Source organism: Urocitellus parryii, chromosome 13 (genome assembly GCF_045843805.1).
Source record: "Urocitellus parryii isolate mUroPar1 chromosome 13, mUroPar1.hap1, whole genome shotgun sequence".
Taxonomy (NCBI): domain Eukaryota; kingdom Metazoa; phylum Chordata; class Mammalia; order Rodentia; family Sciuridae; genus Urocitellus; species Urocitellus parryii.
In genome coordinates, this window is record NC_135543.1 from 23340547 (window position 1) to 23366750 (window position 26204).

General features: G+C 48.7%; 1 protein-coding gene across 1 annotated transcript in view; it reads right to left on the reverse strand.

Moving 5' to 3' along the window:
- Positions 1-1046: 1046 nt before the first annotated feature.
- Positions 1047-26204, reverse strand: part of Mapk4 (mitogen-activated protein kinase 4) — a 51775-nt gene continuing 26617 nt past the window's right edge. Inside the window, exons 2-5 of the mRNA XM_026393784.2 lie at positions 11031-11175; positions 8774-8935; positions 5470-5671; positions 1047-2329 (exon numbers count right to left, since the gene is read on the reverse strand). Of these exons, the coding sequence (XP_026249569.1) occupies positions 1633-2329; positions 5470-5671; positions 8774-8935; positions 11031-11175 (1206 nt within the window). The 3' untranslated portion in view covers positions 1047-1632. The remainder of the gene's footprint in view (positions 2330-5469; positions 5672-8773; positions 8936-11030; positions 11176-26204) is intronic.

Here is a 26204-nt window from a genome sequence, read left to right on the forward strand (position 1 = left end):
TTTAAATATAATTTTCTAATGTGTTGCAAGTTTTAATTCACAAATCATAGTTTGCTGATTAGATTTAAGGTGCTGTGAAGGGAGGGGGAACACAGTCCAGGCCCAACACTGGGGGATCCTCTCCCTACAGACTGACTAGTCTTCCTGTAGGTATCTTTGGGGTATTGTGGGGAAGGGAAGAGATGGACACCAGTGGTAGAAATGGTAGAGTATTCCAGGGACCGGACTGGGGTAACTGTCCCCACCACATGCTTCTGTAGAGGGCCTGTGTGGTCCATCTTAGGCTAAGAGGAGGTATGAGGGCATGGCAGTGTTGAGTCCCTTTCTTTATTGTGGGGTCTCCATCCATGCTGATACATACCCCTGAGGGCCCTTGAAGTTGGCACCCTTCCTTATACATCTTCGTACCTTTCTGGGCTCCTTGCTCCAAGGTTGCTAGCCCTCCAGTGCACTTCTTCAGGGCTTTCTCTTAGCCAAAGCTAAATGGATGATCACAATCAAGACAATGTTAATGAAGGATGACAGGTCCCATGTGAACCTTCCATCCTAAACCCTCTGATCTATGGCAGGCACCTCACTGCTTTCCTCCAAAGGAGCAATTTGTGCCAAGAACATTTGGTCCCGAGGTAGGCTGGAGAGGGGCTGTGTGTATGTGGGCAGGGGTGGTGGGGGACTGTGGGGTGGATTGGAGGGATTCTTGGAATTGCTTTCTTCAAACTCACCCGTGTACGACATCCATTGGGGAATGAGGGCTGTGTCTTTGCGCATGTCAGGAAAGTGCATAGGGCTGCTGGAGGAGGCAGATGCACAGGCCTGGGAGAGTGACTGAGTCAGGCCTCAAACTGCTCTAATCTGAAACAAAGATTTCAGACCATGCAGGGAGGAGGCAAATGCAGCAGGGTGGCAGATGAGAACATTTAACTACTTGGAGAGCCAGAAAAAAAAAAAAAAATGCTTGGCGACTAGGAGAAAGAACTAGTTCCATTTCAAATTTCAGTATACAAGAAACAATGTTCTGAAAGAAAGAACATTGCATGGGTCAGATGGTGATGGACTGGGAAGAAACATCTTGGACTAAGTTTTCTTACCAAAAAGTCAGAGTGATCCCAGAAGAGGAAGACATGATATTGTGGACAGACACTGACCTGGGGGCCAGGAGACTGGGATTCAAGGCTCACCCTAAGACTGAGGAGGCCTGTGGTCCTAAGCAAGTAATTTTGCTTCTCTGGGCCTAAGTGTTGTCCTCAGTTATTGGTTGAGGCTAGGTGGACCAGATGGCTTCAAAACTAAGTCTGCAAGCTGCCTCTGCACCCTACCACCCATGTAGGGACTGCAGACTCCTGTCTAAGAGGTGCTTCTTCCCTGCCTCCACCACTTCTAAAACCAGGCCTCCCTCTCAGCCAGGCTCCTGATCAACCCTCTCCCAGAGGTTAAAGGCTAGTTATTAAGGCAGTTTAAGAAATAGACATTCCTCTCGCTCCTCGGATCCTTCATGTGTTCTGCTGACTCCAAGGCAGCAGAGAGGGGCGGAAAGGGTGGCAGAGGTGCCAGGGAGGTGGCCTCCTGCCATGCCGGCTTCTCTGGGGTGGCCTCCCTCTCCAGTGGCTGAGGCCTAGATCTTCCGCTCTGGCCTCACCACCTTTCTTTGGAGAAGGCCTCGGTCTGCACAAGGTCTCCTGGGTGCTCAGAGATGCATGCGCCGTTGAGATCGCCCAATTTATTGTCAGGCAGATCCTCGGGCTTGGTGCAGAGCTTCAGGGCGCGGGAGATAAACACGTCCAGGTCAAACTGAGGGCTGGCGCCCCGGTCTACCGGGGTCTGGCTCTCCGGGGGAGTGGAGGACAGGCGGCGCTCTGGTCCGTCTGGGGGCGGGCTGGCGCGATCCAGGCCGCCCTGCGTGCTCTTGACCCACTGCGCGATCTCCAGGAAGAGGCTGGCGGGCTCGTCCTCGTGTGCCACCGCGTCCGCTGCCACCCCGGCCATAGGGGGCGCGCCGGCTGCTTGCTTCCAGTGTGACAGGTCCAGGATGAGCTTGGGCTCCGAGTAGTGGTGCGGCTTGTTGTCGCGCCACAGCAGCTTGTCCAGGTAGGACGGCGACCCCACCTTGTAGTCGCAGGAACGCCCGTAGTCCGTCTCGAAGGCGCGCTCCATGGACGAGTGAGACTGCTCCAGGAAGCGCTCGGAACTGCTCTGGGAGTCCTTGCGCGGGTCCACCTGCACGTCCTCTGCCAGCGGCGCCGACCCAGCGCGCGGGTCGCGCTGCACCTCGCTGGAGTCCTGGCGTCGATCGGGCCGCCACTCCAGATCTGAGGACAGACTCACCGGGTACCTGCAAGGGTGCACACAAAGCGGTGATGGGACACCCAGGCGGGATGGCTTCCGGGAGGGAACCTAATCCCTGCCTGCCATTTGCAAGCCTGCTTTCCATCCGCTCCGCCCCCAGACCCTCCTGCCGGGCCCTCGCATCCCCCTGGTGGGAAGGTGGTGGCGCAGGTACAGAAGGGTCTAGAAGGGCTCAGCTAGGGGGAATGGTTGTTCAACTTAACCTTGAATTCATTCACAGCCCTACCAATATTCTTGAGCTCCCACTATAGATGCTGTTTCTGAATATGGCTTATTTAATGATATTATCCATTTCCATCCACTTACTGGCTCCAGACATTACTGGATACTGCTGTAAACAAATCAAATCCCTGTCCTCATGGAACTTTCTAATGGATCCTCCTAAATAATGACCCTCACACTTTTTTCTTTTTTATTAGAGCTTTATGGTTATACATGCATGGAAATCAATTTCAGTTCATGATCCCTCCCCTTTTCTCTCCCCTCCTCCCCTCTCCCATTCTCCTTCCTCTACTTGACTCCCACTGGCTTGTTTATTAATTTCTATTTGGTTGGTTCTTTATATTATCCTATCCTTCCCTCCCTGTTTCCCTTCTTTTACTCTAGCTTCTGCCTATGAGAGAAAACATTTGACCTTTGAGTTTCTGAGTATGGATTTCACTTAGAATGATGTTATCCATTTCCATCCACTTACTGGCTAATACCATAATTTTATTTTATTTTTTAATGGCAATCTTCAAACTTTAATATGCATACAAATCACCTGGGGATCTTATTTAAATGTAGGCTTTGGTTCAACGGCTCCAAGGTGGGGCCTGGGATTCTGCATTTCTGACAGGCGTCCTCTTGTTGCTGCTGCTGCTGCTTCTTAGATCACACTTTGAATAGCAAGGACTTAATGAGTCCTTGCTCACATCAGAATCAAATAGGGGAATTAATACGGTATCAGGCCTGCCTCATTGATCCAGTAGCTCTAGGGTGGGTGGGTCCTGCTTCAGCAAGTTTGTAAAACTTTCTGAAATTTTACAGGGGTGTCCAAGACATAGGGCTGAGAGCCCCTGGCATTGTGGATCTGGATGGGGGCCTTGCAGCTCGTGCATTGACTAGAGCAGATGTGACCTACGGAAAGATCACCACACTATCAGGAGAGGCCAAAATGGTCCTTAGAATTCTGCCCTCTGCCAACTGTGCTGCAGCCATGGAATGGCCGAGAGCAAACCAAGGGCAGACGTGCAAGCAGACAGGTGTCAGCTCTCCCTCCTTTGGTCAGGTGCTCTGTACAGAGCCAGGGTGGGGTGAGGGGAGTCAGGAAGCACCCAGGAGGCAGCAGCCCCTGGCCAGCTGCTTCCTGAGCAGTTTATCTTGGTACTCACAAAGGACAATTAGATAAGCCAAGGACAAGAAGGGTGAATGTGTGAAGGGGCAGGCCAGGCAGCCGCAGTTCACGGAGAGTGGTTAGAGAGGCGTGGGAAGGACTTACTACTGCTCTCCTCCCCCTGACACATAGGGCAGTAATCACTCCTAGATCTTGGAACTGCCTCCTCCCTTGAGTGGTCTCGGAATTACAGAGATCTCTAGAAGGAAGAGCATACGAAGACCCGGCCTTTGGCTGCTACACACCAAGTACCAAACATCCATTATCTCTAGTCTTCACAGCAACCCTTCAGACTTAGTGTCACCGCTGCTTTACAGGAGAGGAAACTAGCAAGCCAAGAGGTGAAGCAGTGCTCACAGGAGCAGGCCTGGAGCAAGGCACTTGTCACAACCTTTGCCATCCTTTTCCTTCATGCAAGTGTGATGGGGAAGTTTGGGAGCATAGGTGTACCCAGTTTAGTGTTGGTCAGATGATGGACAGTGGCCTAGGATCCCTGCTACAGTTTTCTCTGACTTTGGCCCTGGCCATAGCCACCTTACAAGTAGCATGAGTCTTTACAAGCCACTGTTTATGCCCTCAAATTCTGTGGAGTGGAGGGGAGGGGCTGCAGGGAACATAGTCCAGGGCAGGCCCAGCTTGGGGGTGGCAGATGAGAGAACCTTCATTAATCTCTATTTTCTGGCAACACTTGAAAACAACAATTGACAACAACAACAAACCAGCAGACCTGTCCCAGAATAGCAGCATTGGCCTGGCCCTCCCTCTGTGCCTCCTTATTCTGAAACCCATCATCTGTCAAATGACTAAAAAGGAGGAATTGCTCATCTGTCACTTATATAACTAGCTGTCACATTCCCATGGCAGCGGGACTCCCAGTTAGGTCCCCTCGGAACCCGAGCTGTTGAGCCTCCACTGCTGTTTCTAAACTGAGCAGCTATGGGCCCCGCCTCCTGGAGTGAGCAGATGGCAAAGCCCGAGCGTGTGGCTGTCTGATCTAAGAACGTCAGAACAGGGAAGGATCTATGAGATCATTATGTGCCCAGGCAGAAATTGTTTAGAAATGTTATCTTCTACCCAACCCTGATTCATTGGTAGTGGCTTCAGGGGATACTTGTGAAGGATCCTGAGGCCAAGCCCAGTTTAGTAGGAAAGAGTTCTATGATTGCTTTGCAGTACACTGACAGGGAGGCAGACTGGGGAGGCCCCACACATATGACTTGTGTGACAGAACACCAGTCCCAACCTCTCTGAGCTGAGGCTTCCTTACGGGCAATGCAGCCTCCTTTAATGGCACTCTCAGGGGGTGTAGATGACAGAAAACATGAGCAATGTCTGCAGTTGTAAATTCTGAGTTGTCTTGTGTACTTCTTGTACTTCTTCGTGTACTTCTTTTACTGTTCCCTTTGGCTTCTCAAGGGTGAACTCCCAGCCTGCAAGGAGTGAGATCCTCCAGCGAGTACTCACTCAGGGTCCACTGTGCATACTGAACCCACATTCAGTAGACTCAGGGTGCTAAGGAGCTCAGGGTGGCCGTGTTGCACAAAAGCATCCCCGGACCTACACAGGCAGCACACCTCTGGTCATTAACTAGGAGTGTCTGGGGACAAGAGAAAGGCAGGCGGTGGGCCGGGGGAAGCACACGATGGGCCAGAGACAGGGGAAAAGGTCATAGAGGATGAGAGACAAAATGGAAATAAGAGGACAGGGGAACATGGCTCTAGACAACAGGGCAAGAAGCCTCCGGAACCCACCTGTCCCAGTTGGAGAGCTGACTCTGATTGGCAGCCATCAGCACGATGTCATCAATCTCATCCTCAATGCGGAAGGGGTGTTGGGAGATGGGTTCGTCCTCAGGACAGGAGTACGGGCTCATGTAAGGGTGCTGCAGCCCCATCTCAGCCGTTAGGCGATCCATGGGGTTAAAGGTCAGGATCTTCTCTAGAAAGTCGATGGCTGTGGGGAGCAAAGCAGGACACAAAAGTCACACATTGCCCCTGCCAAGCTGAGAAGGAGACCCCTCAGCATGCGACTTTGTATATGAATGAAGAGAACCAGAGTGATGAGGTGGCTAGCCTGTCCTGCACTGGCTTCTCAGAGCCAGGGATGGGGGCCTGGCAGTTGCTCTGTGGGGGATTCCAGGAAGCACAGGTTGGGGCCGTGGGAGAGCATCCAGGATAAGGTATGCTGCTGAGCAGTCACTCCTGGGTCACCAGGGGCTCAGTGCCACTGGGATTCACCTGGAGAGAGTGTGGGACACACCTCACAAGTGGCCCTTGAGGGGCAGGGAAACTGGGGTAGTCACACCCACCCCTTCCGGGCTGAGGGCTGCTGGGGGGAGGGCGGAGGTGCTGCAGGGGGTGGGGAGCCTTAGCAAGAAAGGGGAATGTGCCGGGCACGGTGGCACACGCCTGTAATCCCAGTGGCTCGGGAGGCTGATGCAGGAGGATCACAAGTTCAAAGCCGTCTTCAGCAAAGTGAGGTGCTAAGCAATTCAGTGAGACCCTGTCTCTAAATAAAATACAAAATAAGGATAGGGATGTGGCTCAGTGGTTGAGTGTCCCTGAGTGCAATCCCCAGCACCCCCCCCCCCCGGTCCCCCTAAAAAAGAAGAATGTGGAGGGGAAGGAGGGCCAGGGCCTCCTCTAAGGCCAGGGCTCTTTGCACCATATTTGGCCCCTGGAAGTTTGAGGAACAAAGGTAGGTAGGTGGCTTGATTGATGTTCAAAATATTGAACAACCAGGCTGCAGCTCCCCTCTGGGCCAGGCAGTGACCCTTCAGTGGCTGATCAAGGGGAGTTCTAGGCTGTGGGAACCTATCAACAGGACACTCAGAGGCCTTGGGTAGTGGTTGTTTGCCAACCGGTATGACAGTGTGGCCAGAGTGCCCCAGCCCACGGGGTGTCAGGGTGCAGTCCTGCACATAGGCACAGCTGTCATGCTGAGAGGGGCAGTGGCCACTCTGTCCTGTGAGCTCTGCCCTGGTCATCTCAGGGCAAGGCCTGTCTTAGAGGTTTGTAGTCCTCCTCAGTGCTGGAGTCTCTGCAGGATCAGCTGAAACCATGACTTGGCCACTCCTGTTCTGAGGGGAAAATGGAGCTGAGCTCAAAGCCTGAGCTGTCAGTCCCTCCAAGGGATCCAGGGTGGGCTTCAGCCCGTTCCATTAACCTGCCCTCATGCCTGCCCTGGATCTCTTTGCAGAAAAGGTCATCAATGAATACATTCAGAAGGTGACTAGCCTCCCAGGAGGACAGAGAGTCACTGTGCACTCATTGGCAGAGAGATGAGGTAAGCAGCAGTAACTGATCGCTTCCTGGTACTAGAGGGGGCTTCTGGGTCTGGGGCTGCAGATCTGGAATAGGATCCACCTAATACATTCTTAGGACTGGAAGGGTTAGGCAGGGCAGGGCCCAGCAGCAGGGCTGGGCAAGTCTTTCCCTCCTTGGGCCTCTGGCCCCTCTCTTGGGGCCCTGGACCTTTTGACAAGACAATAGAGAATTCAAGCTCTTAACACTGGTAGCAGCATTGCCATTGTCATCCTCACTGAGAAAGACAAGTGAACCCTGGAGCTGGAAAGTGCTGGCCCCCAAGGCTGCTCTACTCTCTGGGATGAAATTCTTCTCTTCCCTCTCCCTGACAGCTCATCTTCCAGTTGCTGCCCAGACACTTCTGGAAATCCCAAGATAGTAGAAAACTCTTCCTTCCATTGGACCTGAATCTGTCCCCTTTAACTTTCAGCCCTGGGCCCAGCTCTGCCTTCACTGGTCCCCCTGAACAAGCAAGTTCTGCTTGCCTTTCCCAGCCCCTCCTGCAGTGAGCGATGGCAGCAGGGCCTGGGCCAAGGGGGTGTGGCAACAGTGATGTACCCCACTTTAAGCCTGACCCTCCTGCAGAAGTCTTGGCTTTGGCTGCAGGTGGCCACCCAGGGAAACCTGGTATGCCATGTACTGACAGCTTGGTCCTTGGCAAAGCCAAGCTGAAATTAACCTCCCCCAATGTTTTTAAGGCATTTCTTATATAATGAAGCTTGCGTACAATCTGTCACCTTCCTCTGGCCCAGTTATTCCAAGCTAGGCTCCTCAGACTACGTATTCTGGAAGGATTTCTAGGAGCACCTCTAGAGGTTGAGAGGCAAGATCGTAGGACCCTGAGCCTCTCCCCCTGCCTCATCCAGAGCACCCTTTTTACCTGTTCTGTATGCCAACTGTCTTTATCAGTTTTGTCCCTTTTGGTATATTTACTTGTTTTAATTAGAGCTCAAAATTGGGCACCCTTGGTTTGGCCTTGGGCCTGTCTCTTTTATCCTGCATCTGTCATTGATGGCCTTTTGGGCAGCTGAGGGATCCTGTCACCTAGACGGAGACCTGTGAGTCTCTGAGAGTACAGCCAGGTTGATCTTTGGCTTCGTCCCAGTTCTGTGGGGCCTCAAATGTGCAGCACAGGGAGCAATTTGCCCAAAGCCACACAGTCAGTCACTTGAGAACTGAGGACTGAACCTGGGTCTGGCCCTCCTGTTCTCTTCACCACAATCTGCCTTCCATGGGAAAAAGGTAAGGGGGACACAGGAAGAGAGGCAAGAAGGCAAACAAGAATGATGAGAGGGAACAGGAAGCAAAATCAGGGTGGAACACGGAGGCCACTAATAAATGCCCCAAGGCAGCTAGGGCTGAGCTCCAGGGGTGGTAGCCCACGACCTGGAAGAACAGGACGCGCAGCTCTTGTCTGAAATGCTTGGAGCAGTAGAGCTTCAGACTGCAGATTTGTTCCGATTTTAGAATATCTGCATAGAAGTTACCAGTTGAAAATCCCTAATTTGAAAATCAGAAATCAGAAATGCTCCACAATCTGAAACTTTTGGGGCACCAACACGATGGATTTTGGGTTTTCAGACTAGGGATTCTCAACCCGTATTGAAGGCCAATGCCCACTGCCAAGGGAACCTTGACCCCATACCCAGGACTGTACTCTGCTCTCTGGGAGACCCGTCTACACCCAGCCCTCAGGGTGAAGCCAGTACTCTGCCCCTTGGGGTGCGGGCCTGGGGTCAGGTGCAGGTACCTTCACTGTTCACTTCGGGGAGTAACTTGCGCAGGGGCCGCTTCACCTCCCAGGTGCTGTTGACAAAGGCGGGCATCACCCTGAGCAGCTCCTCCTTGTCTTCTTCCCGGATCACAGGGATGGTCTCCAGGATGAGCTGCATCTGCTCCAGCTCGTGAGCCCCTGGGGAGGCAAACACCAGATGGTTAGACGTGGCTGCATGTGTAGAAGCCCCGCAGAGGCTCTGGCTGGCCTGGGAGGGAGAACACAGGGCTGTGGGATGGCACTGGGCTGGGCGTTAGGGCACCTGGGTTCTTGTTTTCACGTTGCCACTAACTTCCTCTGTGACTGTTGCAGGTTGTTTGCCATCTTGGTTTTGTTAATATAGAAAGAATTGGTTGAATTTGGTAGTCCCCCAGGCCCCAGCCAGTCCCCTGTGATTCTGTGCCTGGAGCGGCCAGTCTGATGTACACTGAGCTGGCCAGTGCTAATGATGACAGCAGCCTGGCCCTGGCTTCTCAAGTGTTCCTCCTCTTGCACACTTCCTACCAGGCTGGGGAAGGAAACAGTATTAATGTAGTTTCTGATTAGGAGGATTCCACCCAGAAAATACTCAAGAGGAAGAACATCAGGAACAGTCGACTGAGTTTGGAATGCTCCATGAGCGCACCATCTCTGCTCCTTGGGCACAGGGAGGCCAACGAGTTACTCCGGTTCTGTGGGAGCAGTGAGGCAGGACAGGATGGAACCAAGTGTTCATTCTTAAGTGTGTGTCGAGTGCTTTGTCCTGTGGCCATGCTGGAATGAGCAAGAGAGTTCTGGTCCATCAGGAGCTTCAGTCTGTGTGTCTCAGCAACTCAGCTCATCTTCCAGGCGACCACTGAGGGCATCTGTGCTCCATTGCTGGTGCTGGTCAGGGCTGTCTCCCTGCTGTCCTCTTCTGACCCTAGACTGTTCTCACTTCCATTTTTTCTTTTTTAGCCCGAGTGGCCTTTCCACTCAGCTCTGCTGGATTCAGTCCTCAGTCTTGCCTCTCCTTTCTCAAGAAGCCTCGTTGACCAGCACCTATAGAGGGCCTCCCCTGCCCACAGGTTACTATGGAAATCCCCATCTTCCGGAAGCTGGTGGTCTACAGTAGGGATTTTCTCATGTCCCTCAGGATGCCCTGTGTGGTACTAAGCACGTTCAAATACTGTGGCTGCATGCTGAGCAATTGTCTGCAGCCTCAGGGTCCACCCCAAGGGGCCCTTTGGCCTCTCCCTGAAATGGGCTCATTCTTGGAAGGCCAGTTCAGGGACACTGGGAGGCCTTTATGGGTCCCTTTTTCAAATGAACACTCCAGACTACTTGCCAAGGGACCACAAGGTCAAGCTGCAGACAGAGGATCCTGGTTCTTGCTCATAGAACCCAACCTGCTCCTCTGTGACACACAGACCAGGGATTGCAGCCTGGTGCTTGGGGTCACTTGTTCAACAACATGGTGAGAGGGTAGAGAAGTAGCCCCTCAGTTGTCTGTTCCTGCCAGGGATCAATGGTGTCATGTTGGAGGCAGCCAGTGGAGTCCAGTAAGCTGCACGATGGGCAGAAAGCAGGGGCTTTGGTGGCAGATGCCCAGAGGCAGACCCGGCCCTCACCTTCTCTGATTTCCTTCCTTTGTGGAATGAGGAGGAGTCCCCACACATGGACTGACCAATCTGACAGCATGGAGGCTCCCACTTGGAGTGGGTGTTTAATCAATCTCGGCTTCCCTTGCCTCCTGGGAGCTGGGGGACAGGGACCGTCTCTGGGAGAAGCTGATGAAATAAGTCCATGTGGAGGTTTATGTCCTAATCATCCTGGGTGAACCTCTCTTGGATGGTGCCCTCTTGCTGCATCCTTATATGATAGAAGGCAGAGGGACATCTCTGGGGTCCCTTTTAGAAAGGCACTAATCCCATTCATGAGGGCTTTGCCTCCCTAAAGTCCCACCTCTTAATGCCACCACATCACGGCGGGAGATTAAGACAGGATTTCCACATAGGATATTAGGGGGACTCACACATTCAGACCACAGTAAAATGGTTTCTCAACTGCCAAGGTTCTGTGCTCAAGAGGCTAATTTTACTCTTTACAGTGTTGCCTGGAATTATAATAGGGTGCCTCCAAGAAGTGCCATAAAAGCCTAAGAAGTCGTTGCAGCAGAAAGGGAGCATGTTTTGGGATAAGCAAGTGTTTGCACTCAGTTTCCCTTTTTAATGAAAGACATTAGAAGAGCAGCAGATGGCAGTTAGCAACTTACCAGCAAAGAGCATTCTCCCCGTGAGCATCTCGGCCAGGATGCAGCCGGCCGCCCACATGTCGATGGCTTTTGTGTAGTTGTTGGGGGACAGGAGCAGTCGTGGAGAGCGGTACCACTTCGTCACCAACCCCTCTGACAGATAACCCTGAAAGACAGAGTCCCCCTTGTTGGGAGCCATTCTCACACGTGATCGGGTGCCTCCCGTTGAGGGTCTGAGGCACTTTGGCATAAGTCGAAGTTTTTCCCGGCCCTGTCCTGATGAGAGAGCCCATCCGTGTGGGGGTGTGCCTGACCACTGACCCTGGGGACCCAATCGCTGACCCTGACCTTGGAGTGCAGCCCCCCCTCAACCTTCATTGGATGGAATTCTCCCCTGAATCTCTGGTTCCCTAATAAAAGGCTACTCCCCGGCGTGCTCGCTCTCTCTCTCCTGCTAGCCCTGAGTAATCCTTGCTGCCCTGCTGGGCGGCTAGAGGAGCGAACCAGAGAGGGGAGCCGTCTCGGACCTAGCAATAGAATTAAGGTAATTGAGTCTTGTGTTTTTATTTCGATCTCGTCTAACTAACTTTATGCCTAGAACCTCATTAATGAAACCACTGCGCAGGCCGCGTGGTAGACCCCCTTCCATTGACCAGCTGTTTGCAGATGTCCTCCCATGCCCCTTCCGTTTGCCCTCCCATGGAAACAGGGTCCTTTTGGGGATCCCCTTCATTCTTGCTCCTTTCCTATTGATCTTGAAGAAATATTCGCGAACAGAAGTCCAGTTAGAGTGGCTGGGCCTGCTTTGTGGGGCTCCAAGGCTTGAGTTTGGGAATCTTATGAGGCCATATGGTTCTCCTGTGTGGAAAGGGATCCAGGTTATCACTATTTTGGAAGGAATGATTTCCCACCCTACTTGATGTAATTAAGCACAATACGTCTGCCCACATCTAGTAAGAAGATGGATAAATAGGAGTCATTCCCAAGTTCATTACTGTCATCAACAGAGTAATGATGAAACACTGAAATTTCATTTACCCAGAGGCTAAATCTCAGAAATAGTCACATATTTGAAATTGAGCAGTAGCTTTGGTGCTGATGTTTATAATTAATGCTGCCCAAAACCCAGACACCAGGCCCTCTGAGAATGGAACGGCCATCTTCGTAATGGGTATAGGTAAATGGTATATGGAAACAGCCTAAGGGACGGAGTGGTCACAGCTCTGTTGGCCCAGGGGAATCTGGGGATCCTACAAAGTATCTGTTAGGAACAGATTTCTTTGCTGTTATGGCCAATGCCTAGTGATTTGTGCTGTGGGATGGAGTCTCTTCCTATTGCATATGGTGATGACATAGATGGATTGGCATAGATACGAAAATATGCCCAGGCAATTTAGGAATTGTTTCCTATGCTGGTATGCTTGGTGCATTGGTGCACACCTGTCATCCCGGTGACTCAGAGGCTGAGGCAGGAGGATCTCAAGTTTGAGATCAGCTTCTGCAACTTAATGAGACCTTGACTCAAAATAAAAAATAAAAAGGGCTGAGGATATAGTTTAGTGGTAGAGTGTCCCTGGGTCAATTCCCAGTATTGTCTACCGCCCCCCCCCCCCCAAAAAAAAAAGAAATTGTTTTCTATGTAATTTAGCAAGTTGACCCAACAGTGAAGTGTGAGAACATCCACTTGGATCCTCTGGAACAATCTCCCTGATGGAAGAACAGAGAACTCAGACCATGTGGGAGCGAAAGTTAGGACTGATGGGATCTAACGGGAGAGGCTAGGGACAGTCACGTCACTTGCTGTTTTAGTTCCCTGTTTGGCACCAGAATTTTCCTTTTTACTGATGTAAAAAGTATCAGAGACTCAGGTTAAAGCTGATGAAATCAGGAAGCCCAAGCACCCAGGACCTTTTGTTTTTTTTGATCAGAAATCTCTTCATTTGTTGATCAAAGGTTTATTAAATTCTAAAACCTGCTGAGGGCCCCAAATTATATTGGCTGTCCCCCCACCGTACGGCCTGTGTTTCTGCAGAGCAGGTCCTCAAACTGGCTGAAGGAAGGAGGCAAGCAGAAGAGTCTTGTGATATTAATACACACACACACACACACACACACACACACACATTTTGTTTGTTTGTTTGTTTGTTTTGTTTGGTCCACAGCTCCCTCCCAAGGCAGACTCAGAAACTTGAATTTCTCTCCCCCAAAGTGAGTCATAAAAACACTAATCTACCCCACCTTTCTGCCTTTAGCTGGCCATGAGGAAATTCCTAGAGGGCACTGGAGGGCACCCAGAGAGGAACTCTTATGAGGCCGTAGAGCATGGGAACTCTGTACCCTTTCCCATTCTGCCCTGTGAATCTCTTCATCTGTATTCTCTGTGATGTCCTTTATAATACACCTGTAAATAGATTTCCCTGAGTCCTGTAAGCCTTAAGCAGATTAATCAAACCCAAGGAAGTGTTCCTGGGAACCTGAATTGGTTGCTAGCTGGTCAGAAGGTCCAGAGCCCACAGCTTGCTATACCGGTGTCTAAAGTGGGGACAGTCTGGTGGGACTAGCCTTCATCCTGTGGGATCCAATACTCTCCAGGCAGAGAGTGTCAGAATTGAATTGAATTGGAGGCTGCCGAGCAGGTGGCCTCTACGGAATCCATTGCTTGTTCCTTCCCTCCCCACATCTTTTGGGGTCACAGAAGTGATGGGTGTTGGGAGCAGATAACAGGGGGGACGGGGTGGGAACTGGGTCTTATTCTCTACCCTCAGCGCCCCCTAGCCCTGGCCTCCATCACCCTACAGTCTTTCTCCTCCAGGAAGGTCCTCAGATTCCTCACCCTCCCTGGTTGGCTGACACACTCAGGCCCGAGTCCTCTCCCTGCCCTGTTACTGTTTCTTTACGTCTCTGCAGCAAGTCTGCCCCTTCCCAGGAGCACCAGAGGATGTGCCCTTCATGGGCAGCAGCACCATCTTGCTCTACAGCAGCGTCCACCTGGCCCAGCTCGTGCCTGCCCCTGAGGAACAGCGAAGGAACACTGTTGAATCCCTGAAGGAAAGGCGGAGTGAGCCAGCTGCGGCTCCATGGTCGGACCCCCTTCCCCATGTGGCATCTTCTGCAAGAACCACTGGTCCTGTCTTTGACATATTTGACTTTATGGACATGGAGTTCCAATTGCCACCTTCAAAGGTTAGTGGAGAGTTCACGTAGGCTGATAGCTCCTCGAGGTTTGTCTTATTTATTTCAGAACAGGCTCGCTGATGTCATTATTATAGGAGTTTATTTTTTTTAAAGCCAGGTCTAATCTGCGTGGAGGTAGAATTTGACCTATTAGGGCACAGTTCTGAGTATTGATGAAAGCAAAGAATCATGTCACTGGCATCACAAACGTGACATGTCATAAGTCCATCCCCTCAAACAACTCCCTCATATCCCCTCTGGACACCCCTGCCCCAGGCTCTAGCAACCACTGTTTCTGTCCCCCTACCCCACCCGACCTGGGTTTTACTTGGCATGGAATGTCATATAAATGGAACCACAGTAGGTAGCCTTTTGAGTCTGAACCACTTCCCTTAGCATAATGCATGTGAGACTCACCCCGATTGGGTGTACAGTAGTTTGTTAGGAATTTAAGTGTGATTCTAAGAATTACAGAGACCAGCCAAACTGTCTGTACCATTTCTTCACTTTGGGATGGGTGAGTTGTAAATAAATAATGGCTTGATTTCATTTTACAGTCAGAGGGTGAGATTTTCAGGGGCACACTAAAGAAAAGAGGATCCAGAGGGGAAGTGGCTTAAAGGGGGTTTTCTCTGACAGGTCAATGAACAGTCTTTTATGGAATGGAATGTTCTGGAATTAATCTGTCTCTCTCTCTGCAGAGTCCAGGGCTGGAGAAAAGAGGGGACACAGGGCTTCCTTCTGAAATACCCTCCCTGAAATATGTTCATATGACAAGCCTGCCCTTGGGCCAGAATCATGGACCAGGCTGTGGTACCAGCTAGGGACGTTCCTCCCTGGCTCTTCCTGACTTTTGAATGAAAGCCAAGCTTGCTGTTTCCCTAAGGCTACCTGTCCCTTAAGCTCTTCACCAAACACAAAGGGATCTTTCTTTTAAAATGAAGAGGCTGAATATTTTATTTGGTTCTTATTTTACTGCAAAGCGGTTTCTTCATTGTGTAAAAATAGCACCAGCGAATGCAGCATATTGTACAATTAAGATAGTATTGTTCTTCATCTGACGCTGTACAACCAACACGTTCCTCCATTCCTAAGTATTTCTAATCCGAAGATCATTAAGTATTTTGAACCAAATCTAGGAATGGATTTGAGCAAGTTGCAAAATTATATAAGGATAACAGGGTTATCTTTGAATCGCATGATTTTTAAAGGGAGTTTTGATTATGGATCATTTCATGAATTCTGAATACCAGAGTTTAGAGTTTGCTCTAAAACTCATAAGGTGTTTTTTTTTAAAGGTATATATTTTGTTTATCTGAAATTGTTAGGAAGGGAAGAATTTTCTTCCAGGAGCAGTGTTGAGAGTAGTTTCTTTCCCATTGATATTCCTGAAAACAGTTCCTAAAACCCTTCTGTCCCCCACTAACTTCAGACAGCTATGCTGGAATAGGTGATTTCACACCAGTTTATTTAGGCACCTGCTTACAGTAGGCTTACAGATTTTATGTATTTTTTAATGTATTTCTCATATTCTGCACTTACTAGGCATCTAGTTCTGAAAGGTTACTCAGTACCATCGTTATCAGCTAGCAAGCTGATAAAGGGGTTTGTTGACAGCCCTGGATTTTCTGCAAGTGCTTCATTAATTTCTGTTATTTCTTGTGATGAAGGAACACAGAGTTCCCTGGCAGCTTGTACACTTTCCAAAGCACCAAACTCATCTTGCATTTTCAATTTTGTCCCAACTAACGGTAACCACAATAAATAACATCTCCCAAATCTTCCTGGGCAAAACTGCTGGTCCCTCTGTTCTGAGGCCATTTTCTGTTGCTGTTCGTTCACGTTTCTGTGTGAATGTGACCAAGGACAGAGCGGGTCTGGGGTGCAATGCTGGGACAGTGCCTGCCTTCGGCCAGGGCCACACTCCTAGAACTCCACGCCACTCTCCACAGGGGCATTGCCAAGGTGCTTTACTGAGGTGTTTCAGGAGCACAGGGCAGAGGAGAACTTGGGAAGTTACAATGTCTTCTGCTGAGCTCTGAAACATGAGAAGCCTTGGAAAGGTGAGATGGGAGCCATAAGAGGCTCCATTTCTGGGTCTGAGGGGTGGTTACAGGGAGCAGGGAGTCCTGCCTGCAATTGAGATGATCAGAGGGGTCTCAGTGAGTGTTGCTTTGGGGCCCACGACACAAGACTGGTGATCAGAATTGAAAAGAGGAGTTCCAGTTGAGTGAATGGGGTAAAAGAATTTTCTTTCTTTTTTTTTTTTTTTTTTTGGTTATAATTGGACACAATACCTTCATTTTATTTATATGTGGTGCTGAGGACCCGAACCCAGGGCTTCGCTCATTCTAGGCAAGCACTCTACCGCTAAGCCACAACCCCAGCCCAGTGAAAGAATTTTCTAGGGAGGAAAACAATACCCAGGTGATAAACTGAATTTTATCATCAGGGCTCATGAATCTGGAAGGGAGGGAAATGCCCCCATGGCCTCTCTGCCCTGCCTGCAGCTCCATCTGGGTGGTGAGGAATTCGTCCTCAGGGATCACAGGTGGTCTTCCCGGGCAGGGCATGCTCATGGCCCCTGGCCAGGGAGAGGTGGTGGGCACATGCAGGATGCACACGTGGGCACTGTCTAAATGTGGGTGTTGCAGGCCAGCTGGGGCGGGTCATGGAGTGAAGCTACAAGGATCACTGCTGTGCAAAGACAGAGCCCCCACTCCTGTCATTCATTCTCCCTCACGGCCACTTGGCGTGCAAGAGGCCAGGCTGGAGTGGCTCTTTCCAATGGTCTCTTTCCTTCTGCTACCTTGTCACTTTGTGTTCTTTGTTGAGAAGAACTCTGGAGGCACTACTGCAGTGGCGGCGGCGGGGGTGGTAGTGGTGGGCAGTTGTATATAGTTTCTTTTCTAGATCTTTCCACGGGGGCCTTTGGGCCTTCTGCAGCTGTTGTTCCTACCAGGCCATTTTGCTGTCCTTGTTGAATGGTGCAGAACCCACGGGATGCTTTGCCTTTGAAAGCTTCAAAGGTGTTTGGGAAATAACCTAGCAACAGCTGCTTGTGCAGAGCATAATTAGGGAGCCCCAACAGTTCTAGAGAGAAGGTATAATTAAAGCTCTGAGCACTCCCCTTGCAGAGGGTGCAGGGAACCAGCACTCAGTCCCAGTCGTCTGTGAGGGTGTTCGGAACAGCCTGGATCCAAGTCACTCCAGCAGGATGGGCCCCAGTGCTGCCCCAGTGAGTCTGCACTGGGCAGGTGGATACCACCCTTGCCTGCCCCTCCACGTCCCCTTCATCCCTGGGCCTGCTGTCTTATGTCTGAGAGCTGGAGCTGGGAGAGATGGCATGATTCAATAACTTTCTATTCCACCTTTTAGTGACATGTGCCTCCTAATCCCTTGCAGGTACAATGAATATAATAAATGGGACAACATTATCCCCGAATAAAGCCTCAGCCAACTGTGGTTCAGTGTGGGGGTAGATGTGGGACAAGTCAGGGAGGGTTATTTCTCTCCTCCTTTTAAGTCAATATTTAGGGTGGCTCCTGTTTCCAGGCTAGGATGTGGAGCATGGGAGGAATCTAACAGACTGATCTTCCCAACCGGAAGTCTCTGGAATGTGTCCTTAGAGTCTGACATATGTCAGTCCCTGTGTGGAGGATACAGAGATGGTTAACATCATCCCTGTCTTCAAAGAACATGTCATGTGATTAGAGAGAGGACTCATTGATATGAAAAGTGATCTCAGGACAGGAAGTAGCCATGCTCGGCATTTAGGTGGAACCTATTCTGTGCCCAGCCCTGTGTTAGCATTTTACAAGGAATTCATTCAGGAATTCTTTCATCCACCTTTGGACTTGGCTCTTTCCAGAGTGGGGAAACAACTTATCCCAGACCCAATAGCAGGGAAGTAGTGGAGGGTGCCCATGCACACTGTGGGACCTCCCCACTGTGACACACCAGGACAGCCCTCCTCTCGTAGTGCAAATGTCCAGAGGAGCTCCCTGGAGGAGGTCTGAGCTGGTCTTGAGGGATGGGGACCTCTGAGATGTGTGTGTGTGTGTGTGTGTGTGTGTGTGTGTGTGTTTGTGGGGGGCAATGAGGTGGTGACAGGAGCCAGTGTGCATAAAGTGGGATAGGGGTGAGAAGACCTAGAATATGCACAGGGGACAGAGAGACATCTAGATTCAGGGACAGATGGGAGATAGGGGGAGAAGGACCTTTGTTCTGAAAGTCAATGGTCCCCAAGGTTCTCCTTTGTTTGAATCCAGGGAAGTGCTTGTGAACTTGTAGATTTCACAAAACTACTGACTTCTTGCCTTCTGATCTCGAATGAGCTCCCAGGAAAAGCTTCTACCTCTTCCCAGTTTGAGAACCCCAGCTGGAACAAAGGGTGCTGTGGAGGAGGAAGACAATGGGGGAGGAGGGATGGCAGTGGGGATGGGAGCCCTGTGCTGGGGTCCCTGCTGTTCTTCCTATAGGAGGGGCAGTGTTGGGGGGCTGTAGGCTCTGTAGTCCTCCAGCACACCCAGCTGGGAGAGACGGCGAGGCAGGCTGGAAGCAGGGAAGTCGCTATCTGGAGAGAAGGGGATTGGTGGGTGCTGGAAGGCCTCGGGAGGCCCAGAGCACATGCTTCCTTGGAAGGGATTGAAGTGCCTAGTGTCCCCCCACTGCCCCCCATCATCTAGGAGAAACTAGGTCAAGCCTCAAAGAAACCAGACCATGGAGAAGCAGAACTTTTGTCCTTGTAGGGGAAAGAGGCTGTCACATGGATACTGTGGTTCTTGCAGGGTCGGAGTCTCCAGAAGACCTCGTGGTGAACATGCAGCAGGAAGCATAGGTGAGACCTGAAGGAATGGGGGGACCCAGTAGGTGTCATCTGGAGAACATGGCAGCTGGTGAGAGAGCTTCATGACAAACCTTCAGACGTTTGTCATTGGGAAGAGCCAGTTAATCTTGTCTCTGGGGTTGTGGAGAGGGCAAGAGCCAAGGTGTATGACAGAAATCTATGATGTGATAATGTCACTTATATCTAGGGCTGCCCGGGGGGACTGGGCTCTCGAGGAGGGCAGAGGGTCCAATACAGAACTGACAGATTCATGGAGACACATGTCAATATTGTGCTCCTGATGGATGTCCTAAAGTTGGCTTCTCATACAAGATCACCCAGGGATCTTGATTGGTTAAACACAGATTCCATTTCTGTTGCACGAGGTGATGCTGGTGCTGTCTTTTGGGGGGCCACTTAGCCAGTCCCTAGATGATCTTCCATATGCTGACCTGCCTAAGAACTTATGACTCGCCTTGCTTACAGATTTCTTTAAGCCCAGCAACAGAATGACATTCAATAGAGGTCAATTCTTTGTGTTCCAGATGCTCATCAAAAGATCACTTAGAAAAACAATACCCTGCCACAGGCAAATATGGCCTTCTTCTCCATAGTCTGCTCCCTGTGAAGGTATAAATCTTATTTGTGCCGATACTTATATTAGGCATGTTACAAATCCTTTAAAAAAAGATTTGCCAAATAGCCTTTATTATTGCTGACTTCAGACTCCTTCTATTTAACCCATTTCCATGAAAACACACAGCAGGAAATCTCTCCAACGGAAGGAGGAAACACACAATCTTTAAAGCTCAGTTCATAAACCATAATCATTGGTAAGTCATCTGGCACATTCTATTTATGAAGTTTATAGACACGGGGAAGAAACAGTTTCGTAAAATCAGCTGATTGGAGTTTGCATGAACATCTAAGATGCCCTCAATGTTGATCTGCAGGCTCAGTAGTAAACCATTTGCCTGGCATGCCCGAGACCCCTGGATTTGATCCCCTGCATTGATAAATAAATAAACTAAATAAATAAACTAATACATGGTCTGAATATTGATCAGCTAACCCTCTTTCTCAGACTCCCTCTTCTGGACTCTGCTTCGGGGAATCCTGTCCATTGGAATTCATCATCTCTTCTCAGGTTTCCATGGAAATAAAATGAAAAACTTAGTGAAATTTCTTTAGGCTGGCAACCCTTGTTGGACAGACTTTTCAGACCATATGTGGTCACTTTACTTTTTAAAAAATTGCTTTTTAAAAAATTTATTTTTAATTGTGGTTAAAAAATGCATACCATAAATTTAACATCTTAACGATTTTTTTAATGTACTGTTCAGTGGTATTGAGTACATTCATAATGTTGTACAATTATCACCACCATTCATCTCCAGAACGCTTTTCATCTTGCAAAATTGAAACTCTGTACCCATTAAACAATTCCCTATTTTCCTTTCCCTTTGTCCCTGTCAACCCCTATTCTATTTCCCAACTCTATGAGTTTGACGGGACTGGTCTTCCTAATAAGGGGAATCACACGGGATTGGTCCTGTTTCTGGCTTGTTTCACTTGGCGTAATGTTCTTCCCCTTACTCTTCAACAGCAGGACAGAGGGGCCAATGGAGATGGCCTTCTTTTAAAAAGCACTTTGTCACAATGCAGTTGTATTCTAATTCAACTAGAATTTCTTGTCACAGATATGAGCTGTAGATCTTATCATCATGGGGTCCAAACACGGACTCTGAATGCTATTTCAGTTCGAAGACATGATAAAATGTTTTGTTTATCCAGAGAGGTACCAGGGACGGCATCCCTACCACCACCATCCTCACCAGTATCTGTGGCTGGGCTGATTAGAGACGTGGGTGGGGGGAATGCTTGGTCCAGCTGCTTCAGCCTCAGTGTCTGCACCTGTTGTGCTGCCGAGGCCTCTCCTCTGCGGGGTGTTAGCATTCTAGATGGCTGCATCATTATCAATGGCAATCTTTTGTTTTGTTTTGTTTTAGACAGGGTCTCTGTTGGCCAGGCTGCCCTCACACACCATCCTCCAGCCACACTCAGCCACTTGAGTAGCTGGAATCAAAGGCGTGTGCCATTGTACCAGTCTTCAGCAGCAATCTTTAAGTGAGGAGCCCTGCTGGGCCACAGTGATTAATTTTTAATGGATCTGTCTGTGAGCAAATGGCTCCTTTTAGAAAGATGCATTAACTGCCAGACCATAAAAAGACATTTGTCTTGCTGACTTTCAAGGGGAAATCTGGTGGCACTCTGTGGCAGTGTGTCTCAGATCTGCTACAGGTTAAAAGCACCTGAGGAACTTAAAAAAATCCTGATATTCAGGCCACTCATCACACCAATTATATCAGAAGCTCAGAGTGGTACCCAGGCATTCATAATTATTAAAATTCCCAGGTGATTCCAAGGTGTAGACAAATTTGAGGACCAGAATCTTAAGAGTTCTATAGTTCACCTACTTTGAAAGGGTAAGTGGTATTTTCATGGTTTCCCAATTAATGCAATTCTCCACTATTTCTAGCTCCACCTAACACAAAATGACTCCTTGAATTGCTGCTGAGGTCTGATCTGGTGGAAGTAAGAATCTATTGGAAAAGGACTAATCAAACAATGACTAATATTTACTGAGAACTTGTGATGTGCTAGGCACTGTGCCAAGCGCTACTTTCTCATTAGTGCCTTCAATTATCAAAATGACCTGTGAAAAGGCATAGAGAGATGAGTCACCTGACCAAGGTTAAATTAGCTAATAATTGGCAGAGCTGAGATTTGATCCCAGCAGCGAAAAAAACAAAGTCCCTATAATCATGGAGCACACGACTTAGTAGGAAAGACAGCTGAACAAACAAATGTATGTGTCCAGTGGAGATAAATGTGAAGAATAAAAATAAAGCAGAGTAAGGATATAGGGAGAGATGGGGCAGGTGGTTCAGGAAGGCCTCTATCATCAGAGGACATCTGAGTAGAAACAGAGCAAATCAAGGGAGGAAACCCATGGCCTCCTGGGGAAGGGCACCGGAGAAGGTGAGCTCTGAGCTGCCAACCTCCCCTTTCTGTCTTCCACCCCTGCACCCAAAGAAGGGCAGTACTCTCACTTCCCCTGCCACCTAGCAAACCTTTCTCTCCCATCCCTCATGAGCATGCAGAGATACATCATTGAGAACATCCCAGAGGAGAGAGTGAAGCAGTACAGGTGGAGTGTCCTTTATGCACAGGGATTTTGCCGGCAGTAGATCAGCTCACCTCATGAGAACCCTGTTCGAGATTTGTATTTACTTTTAATTTCTATTTGGGGAAATTATTTCAGATTCATTCCATCTGACTGACAAAGCTGATGATAGAGTTGACAACTCTATGATAGGTGCTCACTTAAATGTTGAATGAATGGGATAAAAGACTTAATCTAAAGGATAATTGCTATGTCCACAATTGTGCGCTTGAATTTATCATTTAATGATAAGTCCATGTTAGTAACTGAATACTAGTCAAGTGGAAAATTGTTTTTTATTTTTTTTTAACATTTAACTGCCATGTTAAAAAACCATAGGGCAAAGTCAGTCTCTATTCAAGACCAGCTCTCTGAAATCTAAGGGTTCCCCCAGGTGTGAGTATGGGCTTGGATTTCTATGTCACAGGATAGTGATGCTACAGGATAGTAACTGAGCCCTCTCATCTGCTAATTTTGTCCTTGAGGTCAGACTTAGGGCTGCCACTTCACCTCCCCAAACGCAGGAAATATCAGTTCAAAAGCACTTCTGAGTAATGTGTGTAATGGTGAGTATCTGGCAGGTGCTGGCCACGAGCTGGGTACTACCCTCAGCTCTGTCTTCTTTCAATTGATCATCAAGACAGTTGCACGAGGTGGGCAGTATTACATCCCTGCTCTGCAGAGGAGGAAGCTGAGGCAGGGAGCTTGATGGCACAGGAGGGACATCACAAAGTCCCTCATCAGACAGGTCCCTGCATGCCTCTCCTGCTGCAGCCTCCTGCTGTCTGCTCAGCTCCTCACAGCTGCTCTTACGTCATCCCTCCCAGATGTTGGAATCTTCCTTCAGAGCATGTGCAGAAAAACATGAGGTTCAGGAACTTCCCTGAACTGCCCCTTGCCTGAGTTCTGGATTGAGACACAATCTTCCCTGAGGATAGCTCAGATGCAGTCAGTGGACTAAGAGAAGTACAAAGAGATACGTCATCATCTGGCTTTCTTTTATGGACGCAGGATCAGGGGAACTTAGGTCTGTGGAGTATGACAGATCTTAGAGCCCTGGGGTGGCTTAATTATACAGAGGCTGTGGGAGGGGACTGCCATGGGCCCCAGAGAACATACCTGAAATGTGTTAGAGGTGCTTCTTTCATGGGCTGCAGAGGAAGGACAGGGTCTAGGGGAGGATGAGGCTCCCATTGCAGGGAGAGCCCTGAGCAGTGATCAGTATGTTGGTAGTAAGTAGCTGCTTGAACCATGTGGTCCAAGGAGGCAGGGAGGCCCTGCCTGCCCAGGACTTGGCTACCTGGCGAATCTCACTACAGATCACTGTTTTTAGTTAAGGCAGCATTTCCTGAATGGGTTCACATCCTAACAATACTAAGAGGTATTAGGGGAGATAAGGGTGTATGTCCAAACACCCTTGGGACAAGCTGGCAACCACCAACATATTTATGAAGTCTTAGGATCTCTTAGATGGGGCTTAGCATGTGACATTCATCAAACCTCTTTGACCACATATCCCATTTTTTGGAGGTACATCTTAGGAACCAATTACTTTCAGGGAGGCTATGGGAAACTCCAAGCAAGCCTGTTCACATGTCAATATGGTGGCTGGGAGAGGAACATTGACTATCTTCTATTAGCAAGACTTAACACTATGATGCCTGGTACCTGCTGAAGGTGGCTCTATGTGAATGGGAGACACACACTGCAAGTGAGTCGGGTAGTCACTGTATGAAGAAAGAGAAAGTGGGTCAGGATGGATCCGTGTTTGCGGGGGGATCTCTTAAAAAATAATGAATTATAAACATAGGGTTAGGTATGAAAGTGAATAATTATTTTGAATCAGAAAAATAATGCAAGAAAATTACAAATTACAAAAAGGTGGCAAATACTATAACCATAATTCATAAAAATAATATTTTTGCTAATTATCTCCTTGGTAGCAAATATGAACATTATGCATGATTTTTAATCTTCTCTTCTCTGACAATTTTGCAATATAACATTCTACAGAGAGAATTTTTAAGATAACAGGGCTTGAGAGATAATTGAAAAGATAACAGTGTTCTCTCTAATATAGTTAATATTTTAGGTGGTTGAGAGTTTAGAAATTTCTCTCATGTTCAAAACTAGTTATGTTAAAATCTTATGCATTCACAGGATTATGATCACATTTGGGAAGAATCCTATTACATATCCCTTTGTAGATGAGCTGAAAGATTTGGGGGCCTTTCCAGTTTTCATATGTGGTGACTAAACTTCTGAGTTGATGACACACAACCAGGTTTTTGATGATGTCCTAACATGCTCTGAGTTGTAGGATGGGCCCTGTTTCTCTGTGCCATGACCTCTCTAAGGTGACTCAGTGGGCCAGAGGAGGACTCCTAGAAGTTACTCTTACCCCAGGACTGCTGGCAAGAGAGGTAACTGCAAATCATGAAAACACATCCCACTAGTGTCGAACTAAATGCTCAACCTCCCCTTGGTCAGATTCCCCCCCAAAATGCCTGGCCATGTGATCATCACCAGACATAAGGAAGCATGGTGGAGGGAAGGTCAGACTGTCAACAGACCACTTTATAACATATTGTGCTCAAAATAACTTTTTTTGTGAATATTATAAAAATACATGATCGTGTGTTATAGTTTGGATCTGGAATGCTCCACTCATATGTTGAAGGCTTGGTTCCCAAAGCAGTGATGTTCACAGGTGAGACTCTTGGGAAATAATTGGATCCTGAGGGCTCTGATTTCATCAGCTGGTTAATGCATTGATGAGTTCATAACTGATGACATTACTGGGGAGTGGTGGAAATGTTAGGAAGTTGGTCACTGGGGGTATGACCTAGAAGGATGTATCTTATCCCTGGCCCCTCCTCTCTCTCTCTGCTTTCTGCCATGAGGTAAGAAGCTTTCCTCTACCACACTCTTCCACCATGATGTTTCTGCCTCACCACCGGCCTAAAAGCAATGGAGCCAGCTGACCAGGGACTGAAACCATGAGCCAGAATAAATCTTTCCTTCTTCAATTTGTTTTTCCCAGGTATTTTGATACAAAAGCAAAAAATCTGACTAACACATCGTATGCCTTGGGCAGAGTTGTGTAAGTGAGAGGCTTGAGGTTAAGCTTCATGAGATCTGTGATAAATCTAGCCCTGAATAGGAACAAAAAGGGTGAGAGAAGAGGATAATGATCAAGGAGAACAGGAAAGCCTCTTGTTAGAACTTCCAAACTAGGAAGCAAAGCAGGGAACCTTTCTTGAAGTCTCTGATGGGAGAGCCCTTGTCCTCACAGGCTGAGGCCAATTATACAGAGTGGTCATCCTGGAGAACTTGTGGGAAGGCCCTGGGTACTCTCCAGGAGAGGGATTGTGGACAGAAATGAAATTGATTTTTGTATATTGCTCTTATATTCAGCAACATTGCTAAATAAAGTCTTTAATTAAATCACTAATTTCTCTGTAGGTTGAGGTTTCTCTAGACACTGCTATCATCTGTGGACAATAATAGCTTTGCCTCATTTCCCTTGCCTGGCCCACTAATGCAGTATTCATGGGCAGACAAACTCCTGTCCTATGGCATCCACATGCTACCCTGGCAGATCAGGTATTCTGATTCCTATTTTACAGATTAGCAAAGTAAGGTTTTGAAAAGATACATGACCCAGCTAAGTGTTAAATCTGGTTCCTGGGTCCTGTTTTGAACAGTGATGTGTACTCCATACTCTCAATTCTCAAACTCGAGCATGTGTCAGAACTACCTGGAGGATGTATTAAACCTCAGAGGGCTGGCTCCCTCCCAGAGCTTCTGACTCAGCAAGGCTCAGATGGGGCCAGAGAAATGCATGTCTTGCAAGTTCCCAAGTGCTCCTGCTGCTGGTTTGGGATCCCACTTTGAGAGCCCCTCTGCTCTACAGAATGAAATGTCTGAGCCTTCCTGCTTTCATTCAGCCTACTTTCCTTCTCTG